Source organism: Caretta caretta, chromosome 6 (assembly GCF_965140235.1).
Source record: "Caretta caretta isolate rCarCar2 chromosome 6, rCarCar1.hap1, whole genome shotgun sequence".
Lineage (NCBI taxonomy): Eukaryota > Metazoa > Chordata > Testudines > Cheloniidae > Caretta > Caretta caretta.
The window spans coordinates 112,223,583-112,249,802 of NC_134211.1; the positions used below are offsets into that span (position 1 = coordinate 112,223,583).

General features: G+C 41.0%; 1 protein-coding gene across 7 annotated transcripts; it reads right to left on the minus strand.

Moving 5' to 3' along the window:
* Positions 1 to 892: 892 nt before the first annotated feature.
* On the minus strand, positions 893 to 26,082 carry XRCC3 (X-ray repair cross complementing 3). Of its 7 annotated transcripts, none has more exons than XM_075129904.1 (10): positions 25,748 to 26,082; positions 23,368 to 23,553; positions 22,119 to 22,216; positions 21,264 to 21,401; positions 19,817 to 20,029; positions 17,163 to 17,317; positions 9,511 to 9,723; positions 4,175 to 4,221; positions 3,003 to 3,208; positions 893 to 2,038 (listed from the first exon to the last, which is right to left on the minus strand). In XM_075129904.1, the coding sequence occupies exons 3-10, from the start codon at positions 22,171 to 22,173 to the stop codon at positions 1,929 to 1,931; spliced, it is 1,137 nt and encodes a 378-aa protein (XP_074986005.1). In that variant the 5' UTR covers positions 22,174 to 22,216; positions 23,368 to 23,553; positions 25,748 to 26,082; the 3' UTR covers positions 893 to 1,928. The 7 variants fall into 7 exon arrangements, with proteins under 7 accessions (XP_074986005.1, XP_074986006.1, XP_048711352.1 ...); XM_075129905.1 differs by lacking the exon at positions 25,748 to 26,082 and adding an exon at positions 24,831 to 25,501 and having other exon boundaries at positions 23,368 to 23,417; XM_048855395.2 differs by lacking the exon at positions 23,368 to 23,553.
* Between the last annotated feature and the right edge of the window lie 138 nt (positions 26,083 to 26,220).

A 26,220-nucleotide genomic window follows, 5' to 3' on the forward strand; every position in this document is an offset into this window, starting at 1 on the left:
AAAAACTTTTTCACTAGGAGGGTGATGAAACACTGGAATGCGTTACCTAGGGAGGTGGTAGAATCTCCTTCCTTAGAAGTTTTTAAGGTCAGGCTTGACAAAGCCCTGGCTGGGATGATTTAATTGGGGATTGGTCCTGCTTTGAGCAGGGGGTTGGACTAGATGATCTCCTGAGGTCCCTTCCAACCCTGATATTCTATGATTCTAATGTCACCTTTCCCTTTAAGTCCAAGTAAAAAAAAATCTGTGGATTTAGATTACAAACGTTAGTTTTAAAACCTTCAAAGACTGGTTTTGAGGGTGCTTGTGTTGATCTTAGCTCTCAAATACTGTACAGTATATTTCCAACTGTTGAAGGAGAAACAGAACCCTGAATTCCTTTCTTGAAGGGTAAGAACTGAAAAGCTTCAAAATAAAACAAAACCTTAATCATAACAAATATCAGTAAATCACTGTGATTTAAATGCAGAACTTGTCATGAAGTTAAAGGTTAGGCTTTTTAACTAGATCTGTTGTGTTAACACTTTAGTTCCGTAAATGCACTTTTTTATACACCAGTGTCTTTACAGTGCACAGAATAACTGTCCTACCATTCTAATTTTCAACAGCAATCTGGTTCCAGAAGCATATCATGTTACCACTGAATGTCTCTTTACATTGTATCTGTTACAGAGCTATGGTTTGATTTGATGTTTATTTTCAAAGTGCAAAAATAAAATATTTAAATGTAATCTTACAATAATTCTATGTAAAATAAAGATGGGTGTATTTATGCATTTTAGAATGTAAATCTTTCATGTAAAAACAACTTAGTCATGTATTTTTCCTGTACAGAAGCAAACCTCAGTTGTGAAACCCAAAGATTAATAAAGCTATAATAAGGGACAGTTCCTAAATAAAATGCATTTATTACATAAAAGAAAAAACTTCTGGAACAGCTGTGACTTACAATGGAGAGTTACAGTATGTTCCTGTATTGCTGATAATACTCTGCTGAAAAATAAGGAACACCCACAAAATAAATACTTAGCACTGTATACAGATCTGCTTTTCATGGGTTTTACACCACCTAACTTGTATTGAATTAAAGTGTAGTTCATAAATGCAATTTTAAGATATGTGAACCCTCTATACAGCTATAGCTGATGAAATAAAATACAGTAAAAAATTCTCTTAAACATTGACTTTATTTGACTGTATGATAAGTGCTTCACTGTGAACAGTGGAGGGTTTTTTTGTTTTAAACTCTAGAATCACTTTCTTTTTGTGGGTGCAGAAAGCTCAAGAAAATTATTATAAACTGTTGTAACCTGCAAGATCCAGGACTATATTTGGATGTTCAAATAAGGACTACTAATTGACTGTGCTGTGGGGTAATTTCAAAGAGGTATTAAATCACTGGGATAAGAGGGAATGTAATGTTTTTGAATGTTAGAATTCTTGATGTCTGATTTGTGTCCATTTATTCTTTTACGTAGAGACTGTCCAGTTTGGCCAATGTACATGGCAGAGGGGCATTGCTGGCACATGATGGCATATATCACACTGGTAGATGTGTAGGTGAACAAGCCTCTGATAGTGTGACTGATGTGATTGGGCCCTATTATGGTGTCCCCTGAATAGATATGGGGACAAAATTGGCAACGGGCTTTGTCGCAAGGAGAGGTTCCTGGATTAGTGTTTTTGTTGTGTGGTTGCTGGTGAGTATTTGCTTCAGGTTGGGGGGCTGTCTGTAAGCAAGGACTGGCCTGTCTCCCAAGATCTGTGAGAGTGATGGGTCATCCTGCAGGATAGGCTGTAGATCCTTGATGATGCGTTGGAGAGGGGGCTGAAGGTGACTGCTAGTTGCGTTCTGTTATTTTCTTTGTTGGGCCTGTCCTGTAGTAGGTAACTTCTGGGTACTCTTCTGGCTCTGTCAATCTGTTTCTTCACTTCAGCAGGTGAGTATTGTAGTTGTAAGAATGCTTGATAGAGATCTTGTAGGTGTTTGTCTCTGTCTGAGGGGTTGGAGCAAATGCAGCTGTATCATAGAGCTTGGCTGTAGACAATGGATCGTGACAATTAGACGTCAAGAATTATAACATTCAAAAACCAGTCGGAGAACACTTCAATCTCTTTGGTCACTCAATTACAGACGTAAGTGGCAATTCTTCAACAAAAAAAACTTCAAAAACAGACTCCAATGAGAGACTGCTGAATTGGAATTAATTTGCAAACTGGATACAATTAACTTAGGCTTGAATAAAGACTGGGAGTGGATGGGTCATTACACAAACTAAAACTATTTCCCCATGTTCCTCACATGTTCTTGTCAACTGCTGGAAATGGCCCACCTTGATTATCACTACAAAAGGTTCTTCCCCCCCCCCCCCCCCCCCGCCCTCCTCCTGGTCATAGCTCACCTTACCTGATCACTCTTGTTACCACACACACTAACACCCATTGTTTCATGTTCTCTGTGTATATACATCTCCCCACTGTATTTTCCAATGCATGCATCCGTTGAAGTGAGCTGTAGCTCACGAAAGCTTATGCTCAAATAAATTTGTTAGTCTCTTAGGTGCCACAAGTACTCCTTTTCTTTTTATAAACATGGTATTTCCCTGCTAGAGTCAGCATTTGAAAGTACAGCTGGCCTACTTCAGTAAGTGTTTAAAGCAGGCCAGCATTTAGTATAGGCTGCCTCCCAAAGATGCAGGTAATATTTTATTAAGATCCCTTCTTTTCCAAGATAGATGCATCGAGGTGGAAACCTAACTGAACCTAAAAGTAGGTACAGAAATCTATTCTCTATCACTGCTTCTGTATTTTCTCAGAATATGGTTATAAAAATGTATTGTCCCAGTAACATTTTCCATATACATGTTAGGCATCTTTTTTTCTACAGATGAAAAAAAATTAGGCAAATGGCTTCTTGATTCACAATCTTTTATATCTATCTTTGGAGTATATAGATATGTAACATTTTCACAGGGGGGTTTTCACTTTTACTCCTTTCACACCTTCCAAATTTACTGCATAGCAGCAAAAGGACTGAGGGAGATGAGGAGCAAAAACCACACTTAAAGTCCTCAAAACACTTCCAGTGTGCTGTAATGCACCTCCAGGTGACTGTTCTGATTGTGTTGTTCGACTGGCCATCAATCTCATCAACAGTTGGTTGGACCAGGTTAGCCCAAGTGCTGGAGAAACATTCTTATCCAATAAGCTAGAAGGAAACAGTGTTTTATAAGTTTTTGCATGCATAAAACATAAGATGCTTCACACTAAATTGCTAATTCATTTTAAGTAGACATACGTTAGAAATTACACTTCAACTATAAGTAGCTGCAATGCTTCACAGAGATGGCACTTGTCTGGACAAATCCTCTCAAACAATTTTCAGCCACTTAAAATACAAATTACAGGGCCATCTACCCTGGGCTCCATCAGAGGCAACATTACATAGGGTAGGGTAGATTTAACACCCTCAATTTTTTTTTCTTGATTTGTTGTTTATAAAATTTGTTTTAAAGGAAAGTGGAAATAACCTTCCAGTAGCCAGGGAATAACCTGCCCAAAGAAGAAGTTTCTCCCTATCCCCTGTCAACAATGTCATGCCCTTGAAACACAAAATTTATATCTCCTCTTCTAAAAATATGACCTTATGACTGTGGGAATGTTCTCATTCATATAAATGTCAAGGCCTTACTTAAATCCTACTAATCTTTTGGCCTCAAAGGTATCTTGCAGCAATGAAGTTCTGCTGGTTAATTATATCTTTACATTTTTTAAAACAAAACAAAACAGGATTTTAATAAAGTTTTAAATTTATATGGAAAGTGACAACATCCACAGTTACATCAGACAGACAAGAGAAGATATAATCCCACATGTGCTGGAGTGTAAACCAATCACTAATACCTGATGATTAAAAAAAAATATCTCCTAGGAGCAGATTATTCCATAATTGTATCCCATAGGATTTCTTCCACTTTCCTCCAGAGCTGGTACTGGTCACTGTCAGAAACAGAATGCTAGATAAGATGACCCCTGGTCTGATGTGGCAAGGTAATTCCTATGTTCCTATATATTATACTGAGGATAAACTGACAAAAGAAGAAAGAGTGCAGGGTTAAATCTTCCTTGTGTGTGTGTACTATTATTACATTTCAGTTTATGGAGAACTACTTACCCAAAATTGCTCTGAGAAACATCTGTCTCATCCACTGCATCCGTTACCTAAGTAATAAACAGATTTAGAATGAAGTTGTACTGTGAATATATATTTGTATTTACCCAAGGAAAGGTGGGGAAAGAGGGTGAGACACACAAAAGACCTTATATTGAATCAATTACTTAAGCTAAATTAAAAAAAACAAAACAAAAAAACCCAACCCTTAGTTATCCAGGCTGAAATTGAAGGGGTACTATGGGGTAAAAACTTAGTGAATAGTTACAGTGTTTAGGACTAAGTCACAGCTTGTACCAATCTATTAATTAAAAATTAAAAAGGGCCATAGAATAGTTTCACTAGATAGTACCATCATCTGAAGAACTTTAAAAGAATAAACCCAATTTTACATGTGTGTAAGTGAAGACACTGAGCGAGTGATTACGTGACTTGCCCAAGTTCACAAACTCAGACTGTGGGTAGAGCCTGGAATAGAACTCAGGTGTCCTGCCTCCCAGGAATGCATCTCAACCACATTAATTATCTTCCAAGATGAAACATATAAAAATCTTTGTTCTTAACATCTTTCTGTTGACAAAAGCACAGTAAGTTAAAAGAGTTGTTGTGTTTGTATGTAGCCCTTAGTATACACTAGGATTTTTTTCTTAGAAGCACAGCTTGAAGATACAGATGAGAAAAAAATTATTACATTCACAGCTCCCTCCTGTAGCTACAATTTTTGTAGCCTACTGGATATGCTACATGTCTTATTTTAAAAGGAGTCCAGTTAGTTATTTTTAAAAAACTTTTTAATTAAAAATGCATTTGCTTTCTGGATCCTGACCTCCTCCTCAGAGGACTGGACTGCATTTCTCTCTCAGCAAATACCAGGGACAGTTCAGACTGTCCATGAGGCTTCACCCTTCCACCCTTGTGTCAGATTCTATCTCCAGCATTTTAAGCAGAACAGCAATCCAGCATTCCCAGCTTCTAAAAATGAATTTGAGATTACAGCAAGCAAACAACAGTCCCGATCTCCCAATTCGTCTTTGCCTTTGGGGTCTGAAATTTCAGGAGCCTGTTCCCCAAATGAGCCCATCCACTGGGCTTCTGCACTTCACTTGTTTCTTTTTACAGCAGAGCAGTCCAAATGGAGCAATTCAAAGGCTAAGAGATGCTCAAGCTGCTACGAGACCCTTTCTGGACACTTGGAAGGGTAGTTCTTCCACAATTGCTCCCTATCTGCAGAATCTTGCTTTGCCAGGAAGAGAGACTTGGTCTACATAAATCTGGGACCTGTGCATCCCACCACATCAGCAAAGACTCCTCTAAAGACAATTTCTCAAGGGCACATTGGTTCTCTTCAGCTCTTGGGAGTCAAACCAGACCTGCCTGAGCAATTTCTTCAGTCCTAAGGTCAAAATACTACTTGGAACTGAGGGGTCCAATCCACCTCTAAACACATAAAGCACTACAGTTCAATCTCAAGTTCTTAAGTGATGGAGTCACTTGGAAGAAATCTAGCATACTTTCTGATTCCTTTGCAAAACGAAGTTCCTTCTGCAAAAAAGATTTCCTAAACAGCCAAAAGCATAGAAAATAACCCAATAAAGCATTCCAAATCCAAAGGTGCTCCCCAAAGATGGAGGACTTTGGACCAAAATAACAAACAAGAGAAATTCCTCCCCCAGACTATTGCTGCAATATCTAGGAAACTTTTTTTTAAGCACACCTACACAAATTGTCGATCAGTACAAAATATTACCCATTCAACCTTTCCTTTCCTCCCAGAATGTTCAGTAATAAGCACCTGGCTGAGGAGCCTGTAGGCTACTCTACATTCATTTTTAGACTACACATTCATCAGAAGATAGTCCTTAAGGATGTCCCTCTTCGGGTAGCATATAGCCAAATGGAAATCAGTCTATTTGGGACAGGTCAGTGCAAACCTTAGGGTTCTCTAACCTATGCTCGGGCCAGAGCCAATCTACTGTTCCATGATTCTCAAGACAGATCTAACCAGCACTCAAACTACCTCCGATGCAGAGCAGAGAATCTTCTCAATGCAGAAGAGTTTTGAAAAGATACATACTTGTCCTGCCCTTGGCCTCCTTGTCAGACACCTTATTTGCAGCATAGCTGCCCCAGAAAACCCTGGAAAAACAGCCAAAAAGAGCTGACTCCACAATGCACAGTCCCATTCTAAAGGATATCCAAGGGGCCAGTGGCAGAATCCATGACAAGGCTCTGCAGGAACTGCACTGTAGAGGAGACCAGGACAGAGGGTCCTAGAGCAGTGGTCCCCAAAATTTTTACCTCATGCCCCCCTTTACCCCCGTCGGTGTCCCATCCTCCCGAGCCGGGAGCGGGGCAGCAGCTCCCGGGGAGGGGATGCGGACAGAGGTAAGGGGACCAAGCCTGGGCTACAGCTGGGGGCAGGGCCAGGAGAAGAGCCTCAGCCAGGGACCTTGGCCAGTAGCCAGGACCTGGGGCCAGCAGCAGATCCCTGAGCACAGGGCCGGCAGCCAGGAGCGGAGCTGGGCAGCACTCCCTCCCTGCCGCCTGTGGGGGCTGGCCTGGGCCCCAGCCTCACCCCCTCAAATGTTCTTCCACACCCCAATAGGGGGGCACACCCTACAGTTTGGGGACCTATGTCCTACTGTAAGTGCTGAGGCTTGAGGGGGCTTCACATCCCCAGAAATCCACTATGTTTAGGGCCTGAATCATGCTTCTGAGTACAGATTCTACCAAGAATTCAAAGGAAACTTGAGGGAAGCCTCAGCTTCACTCCTCCTGTGTCCTCTCCATAGGTGGTTCTAGTGGGGAGAAGGTCTCATCTTATAGAAATAACTTGTCATTTTCTAGTACAGCCATTTAAAATTAATAGCAGCTTAGTGAAGCAGAGCCCTAGGTTTAGGTTTATCAATCTTATCATGGACTAAAGTTAAAGGGATGCTACCATCAACTTGCTGAATCATTTCTGTCTGAAAACGTTGTAATATTGTTACAAGTGACAATAAAATTATTAGATCTTGTAGCTTGTAGTATTGTTACAAGTGATCCCTAAAATTATTAGATCTGAAAGACGTTGCCTATCTAAGGCTTTTTTTCTGCTGCCCATCACTGTAGTATTCCAAGTGCCTTCCATGTAAAATCAATGGCATTACCTGACTTCATGGAGTATCTAGCACTTCTCCTTTTTTCAGGATAAAAATAAGGGTTTTTTTTGGTTTTTATCCTTTAGATTTTCTTTCCTTTCCTTAGATGGTGGTACAAGGAGGTGTCACCATTGTGTCATCATTATGGAGGGAAAAAAATTTGAAGACAGTTTTGCAGTGTTTTTTAAAAGGTGGTCAGATTCTGGATTTGCCCAATCTCTTCTGGAAGTTTGTTTCATAGTAGGTCCCCTTGACTGAGAATGTTTTATCCCAAGCTCTCACAAACTTCATCCTGGGCTTCATTTTCTGGATTGTCTCAGAGGACTGCAGCTGTCACGATAGTTCATAGACAGAATTTTTGTCTTTAATGGAGTTGGAGTTTGATCCACTAGTTGCTTTGTTGATTAGGACCAGAACCTTAAATTGGCATCATAAGTTGACTGGGAGCCCATGGAGGGACTTCAGCATAAGCCTCTTGTACGCAAGGCAGCCTCCTAAACCACAGACATGCAGACAGCCACATTTTGTAACAGCTAGAGCTGATGCACTGTCTTCACATTCAGCTTCAGATACAGTGAATTACAGTAATCCACCCTAGATGTGACAAATGCATTGACCATTGCCAGGTTCTTGTTCAGAAGAAAAGGAAAAAGTTACCTAAGAAACTGGAGATGAAGCTAGTTTCTTTTAGATACTGATGGTACAAGGTCATCTAAGTTTAATGAGTCAAACTAGAAGCCAAAGCTTCACACTATTTTGATGGAGGCTTTATGTCATCAATGGAAGGTAGAAACAATGTCTTGGCTAGTTCTTCAAAATGCTTCCCCTCTCTGACTAGCATCACTTTGGTCTTGCTGGGTTCAGCTTGAGCCAGCAGACCTTCATCCAAGAACCAATGTCTTGTAGGTATTCTGACATTTTAGTAGTGACAGTAGTTGCATGAATTGTGAATGAGATATATAGTTCAGTGTCATTAGCAGTGTTGGCAGCTGGGTCGATAACATCTCCTATCTCATTAGATATTGAAGAGAAAATGGGGAAAAGGGGTCCCTGTGGGACCTCTTCAAAGTTAGCGTAAGTGAGAGAAATTCTTTTTTTTCAGTCTGATCACTTTGTGCAGTTTACAATGCTTTACATATGGTTACTTTCACTTTCTCCTCTTCTCCTCCACTTTCTCCCTTAGCAAAAAAAGACCCTTGCAAACATTAACAGCGGAGGAGCAAAAACATTTATAAAAATAATTTTTTTAAAAATTTCAGGACATTTAAAGCCCGCCTTATTAGCAACTGGAACATTTCAGTTAGTCATTATGATGAAGTTGATAATATCCCTTTAAAACAAGACAATTTTCTCACTCAAGCAGCCCTTTCTTCCTAATGTACTGAGCACTAACTTGCAAAATCAGATTTTTGGGACCTGGGACCTCTAGGCACTACCGTGATACAAATAACAATAAAAACTGTCTCCAGAAGTGTTCCAAAAATATTAGTAGGAAAAAACCAAGCTAAAAACAGATCAAGCTGCATAAGCAAGTCTAAGATCCAATGCTTCGTCCCAATTTTAAAGAAAATATTTCCATTAGTTCTCTGTACTGATTGTTCCCTTTTGGCTCATTCTAGTTTCTTTTAATACCTCAAATATTTTTTTAAAAGATTATTTTCCTACATATGTTACTCAAAAAATTAAGCTTATGACTTCCTTGGGCCAACGTTAAGTGGACTAAGTTCCACATCACAAAGTCACCATAATGGCCACTGGTACTGCCTGGGTTGTACGTGTTCTGTTGATAGAGGCCTCCAGAGCTATCATAAATTGACTAGATGTAATAAAAACCTAAAATGTTGGAGAGGAAAATATTGGGACATACTGACTTTCCTAGTTCTTATATAGGTTTTTCAGTTTCATGGGAGAAGGAAATTGTTGTATTAATACAAATATGTTTTCACTTCCAGAATGTATCAATTGGCTTGTATAACATTCCTACAAATACTTTCAGGCCAACAGATGTCTCAATACTAGTGAATTTGTTTCTGTATGATAAAACTCCTCCATTAATCCTTAAATGATCATAGACCAAAAGTGTGTGATCAAAAAGAATACTGTCAGGTTCATTTCTGTTTGTGGTTCTTTTCAAGAAGTCTCTTTTATTTTGTTTGTTCAACGGTTCTGCAGAGTAGGAAATAATTTCTGGTTTCATACCTGATTAATGCATAGTATTGGCGTTCTGAATCTACTGCTTAAACTGTGAAGTTTTGCTCCGAATGTCTGCAGATATCTGGCTTTCATAACTGAATCTTTTGCGCCAAATTCACATCGAAACAAAGCAGCCATAGAATCAATGACCACCAAACGCACCATGCCTCTTGAGAGCAGTACGGAAATCCTTTTAGCAATGCAGTTGTAGAATGTGTCCTACCAGAAAATACAAACATTCAATATTAGAACTAGTTAGAATGCTGGTACCTATAAAATTCTAAGACAGATACCTGTCATTTCACTGCTTGGCTCTGTGGTTATTTATGGGAGGTTATATTCATAAACCAAGATTATGGATCTTTGACACAATTGTATTCTTCTGTGTAGGTCTGGCTGTCTTGCTTGTGACTACTTTTAACAACCAACCAACCCTCCAATAAAAAAGGATCAACTGCAGCACTAGTTTACACCACATACAGCCTAGCACAGTCAAGTAAATGGGGCTGCACAACACATAATAGGTCAAGAAAAAGGTTGGACTGGATTTTTGAGTCACGTATAGAATTCCAGTGTTACCTAAGAACATAATAGTGCAGTCCTACTCCATGGCCACTCTGCATTCATTTGAATGTTGAGGAGTTAATTCAAGGCTAGCATAAGTCATCAGAGTATTGATAAATGAGAAAAGACAGTGTTCTTTCATCAAAGGAATTGAGATAGTACTATATACAGCTATTATATCAGACCCTCTATTAACCAAAACTTCTGGTAAAAGTTAGTAACACCTGAAACTCCTGTTTCCTCCCCCATTGATAAAAAATTCCATCATCTGAATGTTTCTGAAGTCCCCAAAATATTTTAGATAGAAGTTACACTCCACTGGGTGCTTAGTAGTTTAATTTTCTTCTATCACATGTAACACTTGTTCATCTTAGCAAAGAGGGAATTCTCTTGACACCCTTGCACTGTTCTTGTGGAAGACACCATTCTTCACACATAAATACGAATACACAGTTAAAGATTTATAAACATTCTGCCGGGATTAGAGGTTACACACTGATGACTTTCTACATTCCATGTCTGTCAAAATTAGACTGAATTTCTTGGAACTGGATTATAGTAGGTTTCACCTTACTGATTTGCTCTTCCCACAAATATCATCAGAACTATGTGTTTCTAACTGTTGAAAAGAATTCATTCAGCAGAATAGATGACCTCTTTAGAGAGACTTCTTACTATGTTCACAGTACACTACGGGTGGTCTACACTGCATTGGAGAGGTGACTGCAGTTTAGGGAGCCATTGCCATGAGTTTTAATTTAGCTACTGCAGCTAAAAATAGCAGTGAAGATTTAACAAAACAGACCCCAGCACCAGTTAACAACATGAGGACGTACCCAGAGTTCTGGGTGTGCTTGTACAGCCCGTGCTGTAGCCTGTGCTGCCTTACCTTCACTGCTATTTTTAGCTGCACTACCTAAATTAAAGCTAGCATAGGTATGCCCACCGGAGCTACAGTCGCAGCTCTGACTGCAATGTAGACATACTCTTAGTGGAACATCTGTCAGGTTCTAACCACTTCCAGTTATCAAAAAATACTTTGGTCTTTTTGTTAACATCCAAAACTTACTCTCATCAAGGACACATGAACAACTGGATTGTTCAGCACGCAAGATGTCAAAGGTTTTGACAAGGAAGGGAGTGGAGGATGTAAAATAAAATAGAGATTGTTCCATTTCATAGTGCAGCCAACAAAGTTGGATTGGGTTTTTATTTATTTATTTTTAATAGTTTCTTACTTTCCCCGAGACAAGCAGATTTTCACACACAGAGTACAGATGCCAGCAATGACTGTCTTTTTTGGGCAGGGAGGAGAAGCAGCACCAGGAGCAGCTGTCACTGGAAAAATGTGTATGCTTTAGGTTTAAATTTTACTTCTATTGCTGCAATTTATTGCCTTGTCAGTATGTGTAACATTTATTATTTGAGGGGATACTTTGGTTCTATGTATATCCTATTATAAGATGTTTCTCAGAACTCCTGCTGTTATTGTGCAGACTTTCTCCATGATAAATGCATTTTATAATTTCAGAGGACTGGAATAAAATCTTTACCATTGTTTCCCAACATAGGAGGGCCAATTGTTGTGTGGACTGCAACAAATGTGACATTTAGATTAGAATTTGCAATATTATCAGCATATACAATGTGTTCTTATATTTACTTTAAACCAGAATGTTTAAAATACTGATCTAGTACTTTGAACAAATGTTATTTTTAACCTTTAGAGCCCATTAGAAAATGAAGGTTACTTATCCACAACCAGAGTTCTTTGAGATGAGCCTCTGGATAGTCACACTTCTGGGATGAAGGTGCCTGAGCTGGAAGCTTCTGGAACCTTCTGGAAAGCAGTGTCCACTGGGGTTACTTGCACCTCCTCCTCGCTCCCAACCTGGAGAGTTCTGAGAGTATAAAAGGGGAAATATCCAAGCCACCCCTCAGTTTCTTCCACTAATTTGGGAATTCCTAACCTGAGACTCTGAAGAAGTGGAGAAAGTGGGCTGGGAGTGCGAATATGCAGAGGCTTATCTCGAAGAACTCTAGTTTTAGGTAAGTAACTTTCATTTCATCTTCAAATGGCCTTTGCATATTCCTACTTGTGGGAGTGTAGCAAGCAGTAAAATGCCCAGGAAAGGGGACTGTGTTCTAGGTAAACAAAGAGTCAACAGGACTGCCAAACAAGCATCAGCTTTGGATGCCAGGTTGAGAGGAACAGAAGTGACCAATCTTGCTCTCCCAAAACAAGTCTTAATGATGGAATATTTTTGCTAAAAACACATATAGCTGCAGTATCCAGTGTTCTTGTAGCTGTGTTGGGCCCAAGATATTTGAGAGAAAAGGTGGGTGAGAATTATTTTATTGGATCAACTTCTGTTGGTAAGAGAAATTTTAAAGCTTACATGAAGCTGAAAAACTCTGTGTAAGCTTGAAAGCTTGTCTCTTTCACCAACAGAAGTTTGTCCAATAATAGATATCACCTCAGCACCCTGTCTCTCTAATTTAGCTGCAGTATCAGTCATGCAACACGATCTGATGATGACAGCATGAGGGCATGCCACAGACATGGTCTCTGCTCTGGATGAAGACTGACAACTTCCAGGACGTTGAAGTTGTGTCAGGTCATGACAACTGTAAAACACAGTGTGACAGATGGACAACCTTTGGCTCCTCAGGTGAGCTCCATTTCTCCAAAGGATTGGGGAAACTTGTAGATAAGCTTTGGCCTGATGTATATAATGACAATGTTCTCTGAATATGCAAAAATATGATACCTGCTTCCCTGAATATAAAAGAGGCTCAGGGATAGAAACAGTCTAGTGGTCTGAAAGAGATGGAAATCGCAGACGTCTTAGATTCTTGGGATGGAGATGCGGGCAAGGCCACCTGTTCTGTAAGAATGCAATTTAAAGAAGTTACTGAAATACAAGCCTAATGACTATCTGAGTATCAAGAATGGCATCTTCACTTAAACAGTGTAAAATAACAGTTGAGAAGGACCTTATCAGATCTACTCACTTAAGAGATGACCAGATGGGAGATCTCTTTCAAGCCATAGATCAGATTTGACTAATCAAAAATTCATGTTTTTTCACTAGATTCTTTTTGACCTCAGCTTAACACTCACAATCAAGACACCAAGCAATCTAGAATCAAGATGTCAACCAGAGAAACTCTGAACCTTGGTGGAGACTCCCACCTCATCTCACAGGCAGGGGACTCAGTAGTTTGGAAAAAAATGACTTTATAGACATTAATATCAAAGTGTAAATGCCCCCAATGGTCTGGAAAGCCTGGGGCTAAGCCAATCCTGATTACAGGACAAGCCACATTGGGGTTGAATCAGCTAATCTAATATAAAAGACAGCAGGATGCTGCAGATGTGGGGCTGGTTGAGAGAGTAACTGAAATTGCCAGAGGCAGGAAACCTATTGAATAAGCAGAAGAAAGATCTCCAAGCAGGGAAGCCTGGGTGAGACCTTCTCCAAGAAGCAAGGTAGAGACTGAGACACAGACCTCATGAGTTTATATTTTGTTCTTCGAGGACTGTGTGTCATTTTTGATTACTGTGTGAGAGACTGAACAGGAGTTGAGGTCCAGAGGGCAAGAGTATGACCAAAAACTAAATAAAGAGGATCCTTTGTGGGGATTGCTTTAAATTTCTTTTAAACTTGGTGAGTTCTTAAAGGGACCTGAGGAAGGGAAAACAGGAGCAAGACACTGTGAAAGCACCCATGGCCACAAGGGGGCACTTAGAAGGCAGCCAACCCTATGACACATCTCTATGATATTGATGACAGAATTGCCAATCTTTAACCATGGCTAATGATAGCAACTTGGTACCAACTGGAGCAACATTTTTTTTTTAAATCATCTCTTAATTCAGTAGAATAAGGGTCAACATATAGTTAAGTTCCTGCTCTTGGTGCAGGAAAAGAGTGCGATATTCATGTTAGGATGTGTTTGACTTTGGATCACAACCATACACAAGCATTGTTTTCCTGTTGGGAATTAACTGGTATTTACCCACTTGTGGAACAAAAGAATACAAAATGGAGCCTGGTTTCAGAGTAATAGCCGTGTTAGTCTGTATTTGCAAAAAGAAAAGGAGTACTTGTGGCACCTTAAAGACTAACCAATTTATTTGAGCATAAGCTTTCGTGAGCTACAGCTCACTTCATCGGATGCATCCGATGAAGTGAGCTGTAGCTCACGAAAGCTTATGCTCAAATAAATTGGTTAGTCTCTAAGGTGCCACAAGTACTCCTTTTCTTTTTGTAAAATGAAGCCCTCGCTAATGCACTTGTACTGTTCAATGAAAATTCTTCTCAAAGAATCTACCAATAATCTTTCACTGGTAGGTGAGATATTAGACCCATCCAATGAGGACAGTGAATTTTTTTAAGAGGAAATTTCCCTGACAACTGGTTTGAGCAAACCCCTCGAGTGATCTGTGTAACATACTCACATAATGCTGTCCATTACAAATTTAGACAGATTTGGATTTTATGAAGGGAAGAAAAGCCTTGCAAGTCAGAGAAATAGCTCTCAGCTCCCGTATCTTTATGTGGAATCACATCTTTCACTGAGATCACAAACCTTGGAATGGATGGAAATCAAGTTGAAGAAGCCCTTGCTTACACCCTCTAGGAGTGCTACTGCAGATGGCAGGAAGGTGATAAGGGAACTCCCTGGGGGCATGTTCGTACTCTGTCTTATGAAATAAGGCATCTGGAAAATACTGAGCGATTACGAACACCTAAGCATCAAGAAAAGGCGACAAAGTCATACAGTGCCTTGGTGAGACCTCATATATAGCATGGTATTTAAAGGTATCATATAACTGTGCTAGTAAGGAATCTCTACACTACAGGAAAATTTTCAGGTCTAAAATATATCAAGGCTTCAGTGATCACACATCTTCTAAATTCGCATGAAAATACCCTTGTTTGTGCCAACTACTAGAAAAGAACCACCCAGACACGCTACTGAGGGTAAAGTCTATTCCCAAACAGACACCCAACCATTCAATGAGAATAATCATGACAGGTAGGCATTTAATGGAACACTTGCTACCACAGAAATGCCTCAGGGTATTGCTAAAGGTCTTCTTTGATGCAGAGGTATATGTAAAGAGACATGTGACCATGGCAAAGAATGGGAATACTGGAATATTTCTGGAAATTAAGAGTTCTGCCTCTGGAATTGTGATGGGGTGTACAAACCCCACACTGGAGAAGTAGGGGCTAAGGAGCTCCTCTGGGCCCAGGCAGCCCCACCCCACTGCACCTGTAAAGCCTGTCCATGGTGGAAGTAGAGCTTAAAAATGGAAGCAGAGTAGCTCAATGGAAGACAGATGAATAGAGCCCTGCACCAATACAAAAATTGTATCCACATCCAATCCGCGATCTGCAAAAATGCAACACCTTTCTCCTACAGAGGCTGTGTAGCAAAAATCTTCAGATCTGTGACTCTCAGAATCAATAGAACTGAGATAGGTATAGTACCCTTACATCCTAAGGAAGCCTTTGATCATAGCATCAGTTCTCAGCCTGCCAGATTCTCATAAATCTGGTTCTGGGCAGCTAAATTAGTCCTTAGGAACCTAAGAGAACGGCAACAGTTCCTGCCCAAAACCAAGTGAACTCACAATTTCTGGAACAGGTAAACTGGGTTTTACAATTTCTGATAGTAAAAGAGTCTAAGAATGGATTGGTCCATCTCTTCTCGCATACAGGGCGAGGGTCTGATAGATGGAGCATTGAAATGGGAAAATCTCCCAGGCAAGCAGGGTTCACAGAGAGAGAGAGAGAGAGAGAGAGAGAGAGAGAATGTGTGTGTCTGAAAAAGGCCAAACAGGAAGCATAATGTGAAAACTATCCTTTAACTGAGAGATCCACCATTTCAGATCTGATCAGAAGCTTGTATTGCATTTCCCCTTTCCAGTGTTGCAAAGACCTTTCCACTGGCCTGATGTGCTACTCATGAAAATGGGAGAGACGTCAAAGTGGCTTTGGCTGGGCATTTAGATCGATACTTTATAAATTATTTATGATTCAGGTTATAAATAAACAGTTCACTAAAATATTGATGGACTGGGAATGCTTCTCAGAAGTTTTGGATGTGGAAAAGCTACCCTAAATTTTTAAAGCAATTATCTGATATTTTAAAAACTTCTGATCCCACATAGCACTAAATATAATTACAAAAATCCATACATGAGGGAGGCTATGTGCAAGAGGAAAATTAAACCAGTCACTCATCTATGCTTATATAAAACATTGAGGTGACAAAGGGCAACTCAGATGTGTGGTTTTTGAAATAACATCAATTACATAAGATCAGCTCAAAAGAATATGCTGCTGTAACTAGAGCTGAACCTAGGAGAGGGTGATCAAGCCCATGGGTGCCAACATTCAGGGATACAAATCCTTGCATTTAGGAATGCCAAACACTTGAGGTATTTTTTGATTTTGCTTGTGCCTTTGAGGAGGGCGGGGCACTGAAAACATTTTCCACCTTGGGCAACAAAACACCTAGAGTTGGACCTGTCTGTAGTTCAGTTAGTACCAACAAGTTCTCTAAACACTAGGGGCTTGGCTACACTTGCGACTTAGAGCACATAAAAGCAGCCCCGGGCGCCCTAGCTCACTACCCATCCACGCTGGCAAGGCACGTAGAGCGCTCTGACTCCACAGTTAGAGCACTCCTGGTACTCCACTTCGGTGAGAAGATGAACGCCTGTTGTGCCTTGGTGAAACGCCTGGGCATTAGTGTGAACGAGGTGTAATGCCTCATATACTAGAAAAAGTATAATGGATTTTGGAAGAATTTGAATGTTAGTCTGTAAAGATCTCTTGTCCTTTTCAAAATGAAACTTTGTATGAGACAATTAAATCTCTGAAAACTTGGATCAGTCTCCTCAATACAATATGAAGAGACTGGGAAGCTGGTATACACAGAAAATCATCTTGATTTAGTTGTCATCTTTGTGAGCGCTACTGCCTCAGTTAGGCCCCTGTACTATTTGTTTGCATCTGCACTAATTGGATTTAGTGTTCCGAAGTAATTTATTTGTAAGTCGCACTGTTACTTACAAGGTCTGCGGCATGCTCAATGAAAACACTGTTTCCAAATTTTATTTTCTGTATGACATCAAGTGGAACATCTGCCCTAAATTTATGCTGTTGATCAATCAGTTGCTGCAAGCGTTTATTTGGGAAAATATCTTCTGTGCAAATGTAGACAGCACCTGCAATAAGAAAAAAAAAACAAACAACCTCTGATATTACACGACTCATATACATATATATTTTAAAAATTAATTCCTTTTTCTGCTTAGCAATGAACACTCAAATTAGGGAATATTTTCTTCTTAGAACTCTCTCAAAATCTTGGTAACGTTAAAAGGACAATTTTTACTTTTTTTACTTAAACTTGATAATCCAACAAAAGATATAGCTACAATCACAGCAGTCTTGCCAGCTGTTCTTTTGGTGCCCAGTGCAATGATCACATCCTTTGGTTTCACAGACTCCTCTTTGCACTATTCATTGACCCAGCAGATGACACTTTTATTGTTTAGCTACATAACTGTCTGACACTCGGTGTCTTCTTCAAGGTCCCTTTTTTTGACCCTTTGACCTTCACACTTGTCCTTGTTATTTTTTCTGTTGTCTCCCCGTAATTATATGAGTCCCAGGCTCAGTGGATCCTCCCAATAGGCTGGGGGAGGGTCCTTTAGCTAACCTACCCAGAACCCAACAGGACTGAGGAATGGTCCCTGGCTTATGCCTTTGCTGTGTAGACACATTATGAAGATCATATCTCAATGACAAATACACCAATGCTGCATCATTTATTTTATATACCAACAACACCGATCAATAAAACTCATCCTTTGCATCTTTACAGGTGTCAAATGGGTGTGCACTTTTACCATACTTTACACACCAGTAATCAACCCCTCACTGGATTTAAAGAAGTCCAGTCATACAAACCCACTCCAGCTGTTCTTCTTCGAGTAGGTGCAGCCATGTATTCTATTTTGTGTGTGTGCGCGCGCACCCAGTGCATCAGAGCCAGAGAATTTTGCCTAGCAGTATCCATAAGAGCAGCGCTTGCAGCTCATGGCCAGAGCCCCCCACTAGCTCTATGAGGTGGTGCTGCCCTGGCTGGAATCATTCTAGGCTGACCACCGAGGAGGGAGGGCACTTGGTGGAGCCTCCAGCCCAGGAGCCGCTTCAGCACTTGACTGTGGGAACCAGAGATCCCAAAACACTGACCTGTGAGAGACACGGTTGATGTATGTGTTCGTGGAATGAAAATGACTGTTCTTTCCCTGTATTTATAAAGTTTCATTCAGTTATAAATATGTCTGTTTGCTTGGGTTTGGAATAAAAATTTAGTTATGGAAACTGAATTCATCGTTATTATTTCACAGTATATGCTGGGTGGCTCTCACATCATTCAGAGATAATAGCAATAGGTGCATGTGCAATGTTATATTACTACACACACGGCACTCATTACAAAGTTCATACTGGAGTGCAAAAAACACTGCCAGGGAGAACACACTACAGCAATACATATTACTGTGGCTCACTATTAAAATTGTCTTTCGATGCCTCCCTGAGCTGTATAGCTTACTGCTGAGCTCTTCTTATAGCCCTGGTATCTACTAGGCCGAGGTGCTAAAATCTGGTCTTGTAAATGAGCATAGATCTGAACTTTTGACACATGTAACACTTAGTAGCATCCAAGGAAGGAACTGAAGGGGAGGACTAAAATCATATATGCTTCTGCTCTGATTACTGATATAACCTAGAGCGAAAAAATGTAAGCCAAGGACTAATTTCTGCCAGAAAAGCCATCCCTGCCTTTTGACTTTTCAAGAATTTTCCATATGGTTGGACACAGTAGGAAACAAGCTGAGCAAGTTTCGCACAGCAAACTGTGAGAGCTTCGAAGTTAAACACGATGCTGCACGGGAGGCAGAACAACATCCTAGCCAAAACATTAGTCATAAAGAAGACCAGACTAATGAGTTCTCAGAATTGACATAGGTTTCTTCCTCCCCAACAAAGTACAAAAATGCAAACAAAAAATATAACCTATCGTTGGCTCTACAATAATAATGGTTATCTACTTACTTGCACAGAAGTGGGAAAATTTAGGGTACAACACAATGCCTATGACTTTTTTGACTATATGTCCATCAGTTTTGTCCTGTATATCATGACCAGCTCCTTTGGGATACTGTAACCCCTGTTTTACGTAAAGGATACTTAGCACATTCCTAAGATATTAATGTAAAAATAGCTATCATGTGGACTGTTTTGTCATGTAAGTTTTCATGAAGAGGCAGGGGATGGTCATGATGCTGAAACCTAACACACTCCATCTTTATATGTCTTATGTATTTTGATTAACAAACTTCCTACTACCCTTGATCACTGAGGGAAAAAGGTCAATCATAACTCAGTGGAAAGTCATGTCTGATTCTAGCCACACAGGCACCCTAATCTGTGTGCCTTCAGCAGCCAGTAGTAAGAGTGGAAAGTATTATGTGGAAATGTACACAGCATGCTTTTCTTTTCCAAATGCCCAGTTTCTCATCTTACCGCTAATGATGCTGCAAATGATCAGAAATCCACTGATACAAATATTTACTGCAATACACAAATTACTTATCTTAAACCTAGCATACTTCTTAAAACAATAAGTAAATCAGAAAGTGTATTGTACTTACCAGATTCTAATCCTCCATATTCATAAGGATACTGCACAGAAAGGCACAGCTGCAAACTAATCTGAGTCTTCCCAGCAGAGCTCTCACCAGCAAGTTCTGTGATCCCCACCACAGGAATGCCACCTCTTAATAAGCCATCTAGTAGTGAGCAACCCAGGCTTAGTTTCTGGTGTTGTGATGTGCTGTGATCTTTGTCTTTGTACAGCTGAAGTGCTGGAGGATATTTTTTAAAAGAAAGAATTCTATTTAGCATTTTCTTAATAAGGGACAATATAACATAGCTGCCACAGTCTAGATAGCTCTATGATTGACATTTTTTTCAAGATGTAAGCATGATTCAGCCTGTTTTCCCCACAACTAACAATCTACCAACTGAGAAGTCTGCTTGTAAATTGGTACAGCTTGCATTTATGCTGATCTCCTCCATGCTCTGGAACTCTCCCCTCTTCCTGTCCTTTAAGGAGACTTTGGGGGACAGCTCCAGCAAGGAAAATCTTGTCTGCATGACTTCAATGAAGCAGATATGACCAGGAAGTGGAAACAGAGTTGCCATCTTTCTAATAGCTGGTGACCAGACTCCTGAGGCAACGCCCCCTGCTCCGCCTCTTCCCCCCCAAGACCCCGCCCCTGTCACTCACACCCCACACTTCCCCCTCCAGCTGGGCTCCCTCTGCTCCAGGACTGAAATGAGAGCTGCTGCAGCCTGACAAGGAGCTTAACTGCAGGTAGAAGGTGGCCCCGGCTGAGCAGCGCTGGCACAGGTTAATGACCCCATTCCTCCCCCTGCCCCGCGGTAACCGGACTTTTAGTGTCGGATCAGTACAGCTGACTGGATGCTGCCAGGTCCCCTTTTCGACTGGACTTTCTGGTCGAAAATCGGACACCCGACAACCCTAAGTGGAAGAGAGCTGCTAAGGGTCAGGAAGCAGTGTGAAAACATAGAAGGCTCTGTACTTCTGGATGAGCTTTAAAGATCCACACAGATAACAAGAAATGGGGGGGGTCAATTGCTCAACTCCTAGCCCATTCCGTTAGAGGAGGGCAACCCCTGCCCTATGAAATATTCTGGTGGAAATTCTAAGAAGGGAATCTTGCAGTGTCCTGTCCCCCAGCCAAGATTTCCATGTAGGGGAATTATTTGACCCTAGAAGGCTGAGTAGAATCCACTTCTATTTACATTCAGCACTTCACAGGATCAGGCCCTTTCAGACTATAAAAGCATCTACTAAAGAGTAACAGGAATTTACAGCTTTTTATTTCCTGAACAATTGACTTAACTTTGAGAAATAGTTTATCAATAATTTATCGATACTATTACCTGCTATAAAAAAATGGTGTATTCTACTTCAACAATAGATCTTTAAGCGATAAATGTAAACCTTTAATTATAGCTCAAAAGTCTAGAATGTTTTTTAATTATGTAAATTATCTGTATTGACAGTATTACCTGTAAGCACACAGCTTTTCCTCAGTGTACCAGAGACTGTTTTCAGTAAGCACTGTACATCCATACTGGACAGTTTTGTCAGCCTTTGCAAGTCTGCTCCAGAAAGATTCAAAATCTCTTTTATTGATTTTATATTAGCTGAAATTAGAGAAATTCTCATAAATGCTTTTGGATTGACTATAACCTTACAAAAGAAAAGGACTTCCACTTATGGTTAATTTACTGAGAGTACTGGTTAAAAAAAAGTTACAAGTTTTGTTTATATTATCATGATCATCAGTGATTTTGAATGGAAAGGGACTTTAATGTTTTTTGGAAGGCTTTAAAGCATTATCTTCTTTAACATCAGATGGAAGTGGTGCTTGAGAGAAGGCTCTGATAGAGAAGCAATTTCACTATAATGTTCTTCTGGTGCACCAAAATGGAGTTACTTGTATGTAAACTCTGTGGCTGCTTTTGATTTTTAACTTCTTCTTGAAGAAGACAACAGAAATTAAATGCACATTGCAAATAAAATTGACAAGACTAGAAAAGGATAGCCTGTGTCCATTCATTTCTTTCCTAATAGAACAAACTCCAGTATTCCAACCTCTTCCTGACTGCTTGGAAGCCAGGACACTACTCTTGACAAGCTTTCGACATGGAAGGCAGCATGCATTTGGGGTTTATCAAAAACAGATTATAAACTGTTTGGAAAGATCACCATTGGATCATTGGGAGAAGAGGGTATCACTTGCAAATACACACTGTCTCACCAAGTATTTATATTACATTTCCAGTATGGATATGATTATGTACAGATAGATACTATGGTAATAGCAAATCAGGAATGTACATATAGGTGGATTAAATTACCTTTCTTAACAGCAGCTATCACTTTGGGGTTCATGTCAAACTGGTCCCAATCCATGTCTTGATACAGTACTGTACTGAGTACAGAGCCTGCTGATTTCCTGTAAATTGAAGTCTTATCAAACGTACATGAAATACAGAACATAAGTATTTATTTCATTTGACCAACTCTGTGGAAAAATGGACATTCAAATACTATTAATTCCTAAAAATATATTTGTCTTTAATCTATAGCCCAGAATGTAATTAGCCATTCACATGATGGAAATTCTCCTCAGATGGCTCTTTGTCTACACCTTACTGGAGACAGATTACAGTAACACTGATGAAGGGAACAGTTGGTAATTATTTCAATTGCCTGTAGATGAGTTACAGCTGTACACCTCCCTAGCTTTTCATTTTCAAAGAGAAATAAAATCATACAAATGTAATATAAAATAATCCATGACTGTTAATATTTCTGTTACTCAGAACTGTTTTGATTTATTAAAACATGGGGTGACTAAATACTACAGCATAATGCAATCCAATTGTTTTTGAAACTTTGATCTAAAAAAGAAAAGCCGAGTCATGTGCTATAACTATATAACAAAGTAGCATTATAAGGCTTGTTACTATTTATATAATGGATTGTGCAATATAATGGCAGACAAGTATCAAACATATTTACCAGACTTAGTTCCCCAGTTAATCTGCTTTTTAAAAACAAGGGTCCAATTATTTGGGTACATATACATAATATATGGAAATGGGTCCTGAGAGCAGGATTAATATATAAAAAAGGCAGTGATTTAAACATTATTTCATTAAAAATTAAGACCTATTTAAAAGAAACTTATGAGGGCTAAACTTAATATAATTAAAGATGGGCACAGTGCCCTTAGACCGAAAGGATCCCAAAGCACTTTACAAACTTTGCATTTCAATGATGCTGTATAGGTAGCCACCGCATCATACAAGTGCGAAGGGAAGGGAAATTTTGAGCAAGACATGAGGACAAACATGTCTGCTTACGAAGTGCTTTAGGATCTTTAATATTCACATGGAGTAGAAAGGATCTTGGCTTTTAAAATCTAATTCACATGCACTAAACTACATGGTATGGAATGCACCATCAGAGAAGGATGAAGAGGAGAACCAGCTCAGAAGGTATTTGAATTTATGGTCCTGGGGAGTTCAGATATTAAACTGGATACTTAAACCACTGAGCTAGAGAGACCAGGTCTTCAAAGTGAAAAACCTGAATACTTGCCAAGGAAGGATGTGGGCACACAGGAGGTGGTTTTGGTCAGCAGTAGAGAACTGTGTGTGGAAGAAAGAGAAATAAATGGATTTCCTTTCCTTTCCTCTCCTCCTTGGAACCCTGACCAATCTTCTGAAGCACTGTTTTGCATTTGGTGGGTCTGACCCTGCTTGAAGGGCATGTCACGAAAGACAACTGATGAAATGCAAGGCATTGAAAATGTTATTGCAATACAAAGCAAAACAAATAGACACAAAAAACTCCACACTTCCCCCCATTCCCTGCCTATCCTTACCCTTCAAGGACAAGTATTGTCTGTCAACCTCAAAACATCCACACAAATAAGTTATACAGGATAATTGTTATCAGCACTACTCTCTTACTGTTCCATTTATTCTAAAAGTAAGGGGCGTGTGAAAATCTTGGACTTCAAATAAGAGATTGAAAAATTTAAGAGATTAAGAAACCCTATCCTATGCCAAACAACCCTGCTGCAGCTGTCTCCTGGGACTCCAGGGGTGGGACAGACATGGCAAACCTGTGAGAAAAAAATGCAGAAATTGCACTTGTTTTTGCCTTAATTGGCTTGTGAGTTGCTTGTTGGCTAGTTTTGGCTTGCAACTAGTTGCTTCTTTTTTTGACTGGCTCCTGGCAAGCAGGGGAGAGAGTCAGGGGTGCACAGCGGGCCCACCAGAGTCCCAGACTGCCCACCAGAGTCCCAGACTGCACACTGGGACAATCTAGTCACATACAGGGATAGCGTTCTTAGGGATTGGCTTGTTTTGAAATGGGATTAGCTCCATTTTTGGTTTATTGTGAAAGTCGGGTGCTTATTCACCATGTGAAGGTTGGCATCTGTGGGCTGGGGCTGTCCCCATGAATGAAACACACGAAAGCTTATGCTCTAATGTCAAGGTTCCTCCCCCACTCTGAACTCTAGGGTACAGATGTGGGGATCTGCATGAAAACCTCCTAAGCTTACTTTTACCAGCTTAGGTTAAAACTTCCCCAAGACATAAATTAATTTTATCCTTTGTCCTTGGAATATCCACTGCCGCCACCACCAAACTCTAACTGGGTTTACTGGGAAACGTAGTTTAGACACATTTTTCCCACCAAAATCCTCCCAACCCTTGCACCCCACTTCCTGAGAAAGGTTTGGTAAAAATCCTCACCAATTTGCAAAGGTGACCACAGTCCCAAACCCTTGGATCTGAGAACAATGAAAAAGCATTCAGTTTTCTTACAAGAGGACTTTTAATAGAAATAGAAGTAAAGGAATCACCTCTGTAAAATCAGGATGGTAGATACCTTACAGGGTAATTAGATTCAAAACATAGAGAATCCCTGTAGGCAAAACCTTAAGTTACAAAAAAGAAACACAGACAGAAATGGTCATTCTAGTCAGCAAGTTCTTTTCTCAGCCATTTAAAGAAATCATAATCTAACGCCTACCTAGCTAGATTACTTACTAAAAGTTCTAAGACTCCATGCCTGGTCTATCCCCAGCAAAAGCAGCATACAGACAGACACAGACCCTTTGTTTCTCTCCCTCCTCCCAGCTTTTGAAAGTATCTTGTCTCCTCATTGGTCATTTTGGTCAGGTGCCAGCGAGGTTACCTTTAGCTTCTTAACCCTTTACAGGTGAGAGGATTTTTCTTTTGGCCAGGAGGGATTTTAAAGGGGTTTACCCTTCCCTTTATATTTATGACATCTAATAAATTGGTTAGTCTCTAAGGTCCCACAAGTACTCCTGTTCTTTTTGCGGCTACAGACTAACACGGCTGCTACTCGGACACCTCTGAGGAAAGCCCACTTCATAGGAGACAGTGCCACACAGGGCCCCGCAGTGCAGCTGTCATCCGTGGAGCAAGAAGGGGCGACACCGAGCCTGGTCTACCCATGGGACTTGCCCCCCTTCAGCCACCAGCACGGACCCCCAAGTCGCAGCACAAACCAGAGCAGCCGGGGGCACCCCCTGACACCCCAACTCGGGGGCAGCAGTGCCTCCCTCCCAGCAGGGCGAGATGCCCCCCGGGGAATTACAAAGCCCTGGGTGAGGCCCTAGGCCCGCCACGCCCCTGCCGGTGTCGTTCAAGGAGGGCCCGGCTCGCCCCACAGCGCAGGTAGGACAGCGCTCCGCCAGCGCCACTTCGGACGCGGGGCGGCGAAGGGAAAATTTCCCTGCCCCCCGCCCCCGCCCCCACCCGGCCCCGCCTCCAAAGTGAAGCCCCGCCCATTATTTTCCAGACGCTTCCTTAGTACTCCACCCTCCATCTCTCCCCCCAGGGGGAAGCCTCGCGACTGGCGCTCCCGGACCACACGCCGCGCACCTAACGCCGAGTCCACAGCAAGGGCGCTAGGGCTAGCCAATCGGGGAGTGACTTGCCTGGCTCTTCGCACGGCCGCGGCCAACACCCTGGGCCTGAGCCCACGCAGCTTGCCAACCAATCAGAGGGCACCACGCCCAAGAAGGCTAACGGGAATTGGCGCCTTAGAAGTTACAGATGGCCGCTAAGCCGAGGACAGTTTGTCTGAACCCGCGCCAGGCGCACACCAATCAGAGTGGGTCTGAGGCTAGCCAATCCCAGGGAGAGCGTTCGGAGTCGTGGCCTTGCCGATGTACCAACCCTTGGTTCCACCCCGCGCACATTCCGATTCGCTCATTGGTTACAAGGATGTATCCGGGTACAGACACTGGGGTGCGAGTGAGACCCTCCTTTCTCGGGGTTACCGCCTGGTTTTTGGAGCTGCGCATGCGCCTTAACTGCGGTTCTACATTGCGATAGGGGATTGGCTGAGAGTTTGTGGAGGCCACATTCCATTGGGTGAACGTAGTAGTGGGCGGGTCACTAGCCGGAG